The sequence below is a fragment of the Mycetomoellerius zeteki genome, unplaced genomic scaffold, assembly GCF_001594055.1.
Source record: "Mycetomoellerius zeteki isolate Tzet28-1 unplaced genomic scaffold, Tzet1.0 scaffold565, whole genome shotgun sequence".
Lineage (NCBI taxonomy): Eukaryota > Metazoa > Arthropoda > Insecta > Hymenoptera > Formicidae > Mycetomoellerius > Mycetomoellerius zeteki.
In genome coordinates this window covers 504,487-514,416 of record NW_017257572.1, presented here as the reverse complement: position 1 = coordinate 514,416, position 9,930 = coordinate 504,487, and the positions used below count along the sequence as shown (strand labels likewise).

At 33.9% G+C, this 9,930-nt stretch overlaps 2 protein-coding genes across 3 annotated transcripts; both read right to left on the bottom strand.

Moving 5' to 3' along the window:
- Positions 1 to 344: 344 nt before the first annotated feature.
- On the bottom strand, positions 345 to 4,057 carry LOC108727973 (PP2C-like domain-containing protein CG9801). Its single transcript, XM_018456302.1, has 8 exons — positions 3,984 to 4,057; positions 3,107 to 3,144; positions 2,855 to 3,021; positions 2,537 to 2,763; positions 2,262 to 2,462; positions 1,637 to 1,940; positions 1,064 to 1,550; positions 345 to 604 (listed from the first exon to the last, which is right to left on the bottom strand). The coding sequence occupies exons 2-8, from the start codon at positions 3,107 to 3,109 to the stop codon at positions 410 to 412; spliced, it is 1,584 nt and encodes a 527-aa protein (XP_018311804.1). The 5' UTR covers positions 3,110 to 3,144; positions 3,984 to 4,057; the 3' UTR covers positions 345 to 409.
- Positions 4,058 to 5,686: 1,629 nt separating this feature from the next.
- Positions 5,687 to 7,108, bottom strand: Blos1 (biogenesis of lysosome-related organelles complex 1 subunit 1). 2 transcript variants are annotated; one of them, XM_018456305.1, is made up of 5 exons: positions 6,942 to 7,108; positions 6,563 to 6,645; positions 6,400 to 6,472; positions 5,982 to 6,199; positions 5,687 to 5,905 (listed from the first exon to the last, which is right to left on the bottom strand). In XM_018456305.1, exons 2-5 carry the CDS (start codon positions 6,621 to 6,623, stop codon positions 5,871 to 5,873), a joined length of 387 nt encoding a protein of 128 aa, XP_018311807.1. In that variant the 5' UTR covers positions 6,624 to 6,645; positions 6,942 to 7,108; the 3' UTR covers positions 5,687 to 5,870. The 2 variants fall into 2 exon arrangements, with proteins under 2 accessions (XP_018311807.1, XP_018311806.1); XM_018456304.1 differs by lacking the exon at positions 6,942 to 7,108 and adding an exon at positions 6,725 to 6,797.
- Between the last annotated feature and the right edge of the window lie 2,822 nt (positions 7,109 to 9,930).

Genomic DNA, 9,930 nt, shown 5'->3' with positions numbered 1-9,930 from the left:
ACAGATTATTATAACTTTTCTGTATGTTCTTATAGGGCTTGCCTTGAAATAGCAATCAACATTTTATCTTTCTCTGATTCTTAGAACTAGAGAAAAAAGATTAGAAAATAAATTAAACAGACAGATTAAAGTTAATCTATATTGATACAAATATATAATTCGTACTAAATTATACTGTTTGACAGACTTGAGATATACAAAAACAATGTTAGGAATTTGCGTTTTTTTTTTCATTCTAATTACACTTACTAATTCTAAAGATAAATTGACTCGATATTGACTTGTAAAAGATATATATTCGCTTTTTATTAATGCTTGGTAAGAATATTACAATATAGAAAGTTTAATCAATTTTTATATATGAATAAAAACTATACTCTCTCTATTATTAATTACACTTTGACGAAATTCAGGGTCCGACTACATATGCTACAACCGTCGCGTGGTCTAGCTTGCCAGGTATCATAGATATCTTCTCCAGTGTCTTTTTTCTTCGAGATCTCTGCTCGTGTTTTGAGAGTTGTACGAGGTGACCGTCTTTATGTTGTGCGTAGTACAATTCCGTGTCTTCTAAGATTCGCCTCTTTGCTGCAGTTATACGTACCTGTGGACACAAAGTGGGAATTGGTAAATATATTGCTCGATGAACCCATAGACATAACAAAAATATACTGCGTATTTATGTGAAGTATATCACTATCGGTTTAGAAAGAGGTAGTTTGAATCAGACTGATAAATTTCGGTTCAGATAACGGTCCAAGGCTAAATACAACTTTTGGTTTCAGTTCTTTTACTGTATGATTATTGGGACCATTTGGATTTCTGTTCTTTTCAGTGATTATATATCTGTAACGGTCATCGTTATCGCTGAAAGGACTGGAACCGATACCGAAACCGAAAGTTGAGTAGCCTCGGACCATAACTGTAACCGGTCTGAATAGTATCAAGTTGAAAAGAGATGCTGATATGTTCAATTCTAATAGAACACAGATATCGAGATTAGGGAATGCGCAATCTATACCTATTATAAATATATCGAAAAATATTTTTATTTTATAGTTACCGCAAAGTCCAAAAGAAGTTCGCATAGATGTTTGGCACTGTTGCACGGCGGTCCTTCTCCAGAAACTCCGCGTCTCAACAGATCCTCCATTCTGAGCAGGGTAAGTTCGTGCCTTTGGTAAGCTTCAACTACTGGCAAATTGTTGCTGTTTACATTACTATTACTAGACTCAGTATGCCGCAGATTTTCCGTCGATCTTCGACGAGTTTTTAATCTCGCATCGTGACTTTTCAATGTGGCATCAGCGCCGCTGCTGTGATTAGGCAAAATTGCAAATTTTCCAACCACAGGATCAAAATTATCTGAAATTCCATCACTCGTCAAAAACACTATATCGCCTCTCTCGACCTCTGTTATAGCCAGCGTCAAGTTATTCAATTCGGGATTAGAACCGTCTACTGGACCTAGAGCTCCTAAGGCATCTCGCATGTCTCTCATACAATGAATATCGTGAGATCCTCGCGTTATCTCTCTTACTCCAGTTTTCCTGTTTTGTTTTTGCATAAGAGACGATAATCAAATAAGCCTAATTTATCTGCTGTAATTTGTAAATACATAACAAGAAATACATACCCTGAATATACATAAGCTAAACTATCACCAACGTTGCAGGTACAGGCAATATATTTTCTCTGGCATATATCTGTATCAGTACTTGAACTTGGCAGTGGAAGGATGGTGCATACGGTTAAGGTAGTAAGCATTCCTTGTTCTTGAAGAATCATCGAATGTGCTGCATGGAATGATCGAAGTAACGCTATAAATACATCCTTTGTCGTTGTCATTTCACTATTAATAGACGGACAAAATAGAGTCTGGTTCAAATACTCTATACTTCCATGAACTGCAGATCTGGCCGCTATACTCGCTTTTGTACCTGAAACTCCAAATTATAAATATCGCTTGCAACGTTAAATTAAAATAAAAGAAAAATATTAGAGAGGGAAAAAAGCTAAATCTGACTAAACATAAATAAAGATAAAATAAAGAAAAAAAATTAGATTTTTCTCTTTTCAGTTATTTTCTATCAGATATTAATTAATTTTCAATACTTAAAATTTAAGAGTATTCATTGAATATATATGAAAGTTACAAATACATCTGTGAAACAAAACTTTTATTTTGCATGTGCTCCAACTTTTTTTTATCTTTGCCTTTTATAATTTGAACATCTATTTTTTTAAATCTGTGTTTTTACCCCAATTGACTCCATCTGCAAGAGCCAGTATGGCAGAGTTTGGTCTTGCTACAATGCCAAAACAATCGGCTATTGGTTCTCCATTGCTGGTGTCGTTTGTAGGATTTTTCTCATACAGTGTAGTCGCAATTCCATATGCATTTTCGTGAGGACTAAACCAATCGGTAACTCCAGCAATTGTTATGTTTGATGTTGTTGATCCTAAGAGAATTTTTGTAGTTTTATTTTGTAACAAATGAGAATCTATTTCAGTAATATCTTTGCTTTAGACTTACCACTTCTATATTGCTCATTTTGATCTAACATATCAATGTAATCAATGTCAGTATCGCTAATACTTAAATGTTTCTGTTGAAGATTGACCGCGGTAAGACCACTATCAGGACCAGTGTAGGCTGCAAATATTTCTTCATTTTCTTGAAAAACGTCGATTTGTTTGCTTGGCAATTCTTCTGGATTTCGGCCGTGTAAAATTGGTGGTCCTTCTTGTTTTGTTTCTAGTCTAAGAACGTTAAAGTAGATGTATTAACTAGAGCAACATATTAGATAAGTAAAAAAAAATATGAAAATATTCGGATGTAACTCGTTTTTACCCGTTGAGGTAGCGCGTGATGAAACAGCCGCCAGGAAAATCCTGAGTTAATGACTGCGGGCTTCGAAGTGTCTGTTCCCCTAGGCCTATACTTTCTACAGCCCCAGCCAAGTTGCTGATAGACAATTGGCGCATGAAACCGGCAACTTTCTTCCGTAAACTTGGCATCTTTCAAAGAGATCCAAGTAAAGGTACAGCGATTAAGAATGTTAATTATTGTCTAACACTACTTCATCTGATGTAAGGCTCATACCATGGTTATAGCTACCAGTGACAGATTTCAAATTAAACCTAAAAATAAAAATGTGTTATAAAATCGCCATGAACATATAATGAAAGTCAACATAACATAGATAACTAGTGGAGCAAGTCAGTGTTGATTAATTCAAATAATGCTAATTTAATACATATAATAAATGACAAGGAGAGACATATATTAATTACAATAAATCAATTATTTTTCTATAAACTTTCCGAAAAGATTTCTGACAGTATTTGGAACCTAAAGATGTCCTTTTACATTGAATTTCTTTTCTAACAATAAGATAAGAAATAAATTTATCAAATAATAAATTTATCATTTGATTACTTCTACTTAATCCAATCTATACACTAATATAAAGTTTAAGGAAAAAATAGATTAATCTTCCTTATATAAATAAACAGAGTAAACAAACAAGATCAATTTAGATAATTTGATAATAACTACAATTTTAATTTAAGTGCAATACAAGATATAAATGTATAATCAATTTATCACAAAATTGATATTATATATTTACAATTCATGGAATCTATAGAATTTTACAAAATAAATTAGAAAACCGTCAATTTATGGTGTCTAGGTTGTTGGTCTTGAACTGAAGTTATAGTTATCCCTTTAAACAACACATAAAGAAACTCGATTGAATAATGATTGATCCTTTTGTCCATTTAAAGGTCCTTTTGTTTACTCCGCAGTCGTCTTATTAATAATTTAACGTGTCACATATTGTTTTTCTAAACGCACACGTCAGACAAGACCAGACCAAACGGATATGACAGGACAGAGTCTGAAGAGAGACGTAAAAGGTTCTGCCAGGGCGACTCCACCATCCATTTGTAACATACGTGAATAATGCGACAATTACCTGGGAAAATTCTCACTGCACAGGAATGAGATCACGACGCACGCTGCGCGAGAACGTTTTCCACCTTACCGCCATATTGGGACGATGTGTCAATAGCCGACTGACCGATCGACGCGCACGGCCGCCGCCTCCACGGTCTACTCCTACTACACACAATGCTCGCGTTCAGCAGAAGGTTTGTTCGCGTCGCAAGCTCCAACATGCTCCTACCATAGCTCCTACTCACTCTATCAAGCGCGTTGGAGTGAGTAGGAGCTATGGTAGGAGCATATTGGAACATGTTGGAGCATGCGACGCGACAAACCTCTATTCTCGACTGTTGTGGAGCGGATCCGTGAGTGCTCGCTGCTATTGGTGCCAATTACAGTCGAATCCGAGGGTAATCGACTGTGATTCGCCCATTTCTTATGGCTTAAGGCTCAAAACTCTATTGTAGATCCGGGGTAAACAGTTGGTCTGAGATTACTTGAGATTGTTGAAGGATCGTAAAAAAAGACCTCACCAAAGTTGGGTCGGGTTGCTTAACAAGTGTTTATACTGTCGTGCAAATTGCATTGTTCCATTTACTTATATACCTGTTTTAAATTCATAGAGATATTTCATTTGGTACCTATTTCAACTCTCCCTAATTGGATTGGGGGAGCATGCCCCCATATCCTTTGGATGCATTTTTTAATACTTTATTTGTAAATTATATGAAATAATAAAGATATTTCTTGTACAATAAAAAACTAATTTTTAATATTTTTACATAAGTATTTTGTTATTATAAAAGAAAAAAGAAATGTAATTTAAAAAAACGTGTTATCTTGTATTCCTCGTTATGCTGGCCATGCCTGCTAGTTCTTTGAAAACTATATGAAATAAAAATTTACTCTTTCTTTATTACTCATTAGTAAAACAAGAATAACACAATAGCAATGGGCGCTTTCAAGCTAGATAAAGCTGCTAACATACTCGTCGAGCGATTGAATGCGATTGGTTGGATCTATAATAATCAATTATATTCATTTGCTTGGCAAGCATACTAGCCTGGACTAGCTGCTTTATCAATTTGAACGCATCCAGTGAGAGCGTTCTCTAAATGCAAATCCAACTACATTCATCTTTGAGCACTACAAGCGTCGCGCCCATCATACAATCACATTTAGCTTTTTCTAAACTCTCTCTAATTCCCTAACGTTTAAGATTTTATAGAAAATAGTATTGGCATTTAGTAAGATAAAAAAACTTTAATTCAAAAAAAGTTTAAAATTAACTACATGATATTAAAAATTATTTGTAACTTTTATTTAACTTTTAACTTATTAAATAGTTACTACCGCGCGTTACCCTGGAAAATAGATTAAAAAAGTACGTTTGACATTAAGGAATATCTTGATATCAAATAAATATAATTCTACATTAATGAAAAAAACCCATAAATTACATAAAAATTATTAAATATATCTTTAATTTACTTTAAAATAATGTGCTTTTCTAGATCTTTCTTTATGGCTATTTATATTAAACAAAAACTATAAAAATTATATTAGTACAAATATCATGTTATAACAGTAGTTTTTTATTATATAATATACCAGATTATAAAATTAACGAAACACAGAAGTATTCTGAATACTAAATAAAATATGTATACATCTCACTAACAATTCAATAGTTCTTTTTAATTAAAACAATATGCTTTAAGTCCATACAATTCAACTCCATGAAAAAAAACTATGTAGACAAGTTTTTTCTTTGACAACTTAAATCACATTAACTCTATATCTTAACAAAATAAAATTATCACCCACATCACGAAATTATTTTAAAAAATCTTCATATTACTCCTGACAATAACCATATTATACTTAGAAAAAACAATGTTCCACATATCACATATCCTTAAACATTGCCAACACTTTGATTCTCTTGCGTGGCTAAAAAAATAATACACAATATATTACGTACATTTTGTACAAAGATATAATTATACACATTTTATTAGCTTTATACCTTTGTATGAATATTCCAAAGCTGTGGCTATGGTTCTCATATCTCCTTCTATACTACGTGCCCAATTTTCTGCATCTCCGATTTCTTTTAAAGAGCTTGAGAAGGATTCTACCAAATTCAGCCATAATTGCGTTTGTTTAGCAAAATTGGTTGCACTGTGTTGTAGTTGCTTTGCTTCAGCGTCTAGTTTCTTTTGATTCAAATATGCTTGAGCTACACTATAACAATGATAACAACAAAACTTTAATCGTATAAATACTTATGTATATGTGTATGTAAGACTAAACATTATGTACTTATGCGTAAATGATAAAGCTTGTTTTTTAATCATTAAGATACATGGATGGGACACAGGTATCATCATTCATACATGCCTGTCTATGAATTAGATCAAATCATAAACAAAAATTTTATTTACCCAACATTCAAGTGATCAACAAGGGCTTGTGTCAGATTGCTTGCAGCTTGAACGGCATCTTTCCGCTTTTGCTCTGTTAAATCATTTCACACGTTTTAAAGAGATTATACTTAGTAATCATCATATAAATCTTTGGTATAATTAAATAACTGACATATTCTACCTTGCCTTTCTTTTCTCACAGCTTGCTTGCTCTGGTGTTCTTTGACGATTGCAGATAACATTTTTGACAGTTGCTGCCTAAAACTGTATTAAATATCTCGTGTTGATTATTCTGCATTTAAAATAAATATATAACAATAATAATTTTATTGCACTCTCTTACAAGTTGGATTTGAACAATGTTTAGGTGTTAGCAAAAGATGAGATAACACAGTGGCTGCGTTCGGAAACGTCGCTCGGATGTCTCCGATGCTTTGGATTCATCATCTGTCCTTGTTTAACATTTAATGCGTTTCTGAACGCAGCCAAAGAAAGAGAAAAAAAGGAATCGCCAATTATCAAAAGTCAATTACAATTAAAAAACAAACATGACAACAAACCTGTCTCGATAGATGTGCTATGCAAACCAACATTGACCAACATTATCAACACTTCTTTCATTCATTAGGTCTGTTTGCGTTACTTGCACATTTTGCACTCGGCATCTTTGCTTTCTCTCTTTTCAAGGCTAAATATATCTATCTCATTTTAAGTGCAAAAATATTAGGGAATTTTATGCAACGTGAACAGACCTATTGAACATCAGGAGAATCTGATTTATTTTCATGAGGAGCATACACAAATTGTTATAGATATACAACTTTACAAATCTATCTAAAGATGTCAAATATATGTAAAAATAGTTTAATAATTTTTATATACTTGTAAAAGTGATGAAAATTAATCCAGAACAAGAATGTGACCCAATTTGAATATAGTAAGGGTACTATCCAATTCTGGATTAATCTAGGATTGCGCCCTATGCGCTTACCTCGCCCTGCCATTCCGACCCCTTTTTTACCGACCGATTCCCGAATAGTCTCTTGTCTCTCCGTTCCGCGTCGCATCTATCGATTCGTCCCCCCTTAGATCATATATGGCGGAAATGGCGGAATAATCGTGTGCGCAATAAAGTCTACGAGAAAAGTAAGCATTTTTCCTTCAATCAATCCCATCATAAGACGATTTGTAGAGTCGTAACCCAAAACTAAGGTGTGTAGTAAGGGTTAAATAAAACTATTTAAAGTATATATTTTAAATAAAAAGTATAAAAGAGTTATATAGTATTTTATTACTATATTATTTTAAATAAATACACTTCTGACTTTTTTTGCATGTATCGTTACGTAAAGGATATATAGAATATTATCAACCTTTGTTTAAGTATGAATCATTTAAAAATATAATAAAATAATTGAGACTTAATGTTGGAATGACAAAAACACCTCACACACGCGAATAATTACCAATAATTAAAAGAACCGCGAAAGTAATATAGGATTAAACTAGTGCCAGAGATGCTACAAAGCAAAGCGCTAAATGTTCGACGATACCCGTTTGTCAAAATCATGTAAAATAGGATTTAATTGAATAAACGGTGAATATTTTTCAAATAATTGAGTATCCAAACGGCGCGCGACGAATAGCGTGGGGGAGCGCGAATAGGGAGGGGGAGCGCGAACAGCGAGAGAAGCGCGGTTGACTACGTCATTTCGACATTCACTCGGCGACTTCGGAGGGAGACGGCTGTGTTACGAGTTGCTCCAGATGTCGCATTCATTCATGAAAATTATAGATATCTACGAACACGAAGGTGTGTAGGTACTAATGGCTTCTGCACACTGGACGCGGAAACGCTTGCCGCGCGGCAAAATGCGACGCGGTAACCAATGAATATGTTAGGAGCTGTATAGGCCAGTCATTCTAGCCGAAAAAAGGGAGTTTGCTAGAAAGTGATGACAATTTTGTAATTCCTTTTCTGGCGTGTTGGGGGTGTTGAGAAAAGCTTATTTCCAGATTGTCGTATCCCCAGACCCTACACATTTTGTAGGGGGGAGGGGGACGTGAAAAATCAGTTTTTTCGCAATAACTCGGTCAATTTACAACGAAAATGGACGTACGACCTCTCATTTTGTAGGTATTTTCAAGCCCTACAAGACCCTTTTGACGACCCTAACCTAAAATTATTAATTTTTTTTACAGCCGAAAAACGGTCCAAAAAATTTTTTCTTTTTTGGTTTTTTCTCATTATCTCGTTTCAGTGAGTATATCGTGAAATTTCTTTCCTACAAAAGTTGTAGCCCTTGAAATTACCTTTAATTTAACCTACTTATTTGTTTCGATTCGATGTAAATTGAGCCCAGGAGAGCCTGGCGGACTCGCGCAACTGCGTCGAATGTAATGCTCGGAATTGAACGGGGTTTTCGCGTACGACTGTTTTGTGATAAATGCAATGTGAAAATAACATGAAGAATGTTTGTTTATAATAAAAATATGCCTACTTTTCCGTACATAACATGTAAATTCATAAAAAATTGAATAAGAATTGTCCGAAAAACATTTAATTATCAAGAAATGCTTGTTTCAATTAGTATAACTATGTAATTTATATTAATGTGCTATAGAAATTTAACAATACATTGTTAAAATACACATCTTTTTTATTTATATTTAAAAATATATATATATATCTTTTTACTTACACGTAGCGTAAAAATTTTATTATTCAACATGCATTGAAAGTGTATTTAATATTACTTTAATATTACAAAAAAATATTTTGTAATATTGTCAATTATGTAAGTATTTGGAAAAGGGTAATATTAATAATGAAACACTTGACAAAAATTTGTATAATTCTTTTATATTTATTAAAAAATCGAAGTATTGAATAAAGTAGTTACATATCAAAAAGAATATATAATCGAAGTATTGAATAAAGTAGTTACATAACAAAAAGAAATAGTTCAAAATTCAAAGCATTTTATAAGTCACATTTTATAATTTGTATCATCTGTTTTTCGTCGTTTCGCTGACGTGGATGAAGTCGATTCATTCCAGTAACTGACGTCGTCGTTGTTGAAGGGGTTGTTGATGGATATCGAATCGTTTAAAGAAGTGACGTCTTCGTAGTCCTCGCTGGTGTAGTATTGAAGGTTGGGACCATCATCAAATTCAACGTCGTCTTCGTTGTCGACGACATCTTCATCGATGGAAGGAGTATTATCGCAAGATTCCCCGTCGCAATTTTTGCAAATGGAGGAGCATGTGAGGCCCACTTTTCTGCAGCCACATGCTGCACCACATCTCCCCTTGCATTTGCAGGCGAGGATCTTTAACAAATCCTGAGGTGCTGGCTCAGATTTATTGCACACCGGTTCCAAAATCCCGTTGTTTCTTCTCCATCCCCAATCCTCGGGATCTTTGTAGTTTCCCAACCAAGTTTGGACTTGCAAATAGGTCCTGAAGATGTGTTGACGAGCAGCACTTGTCGTCGGTGGAAGCATCGATATATTGATGTTGAATAATAATATTTTTACGCTACGTGTA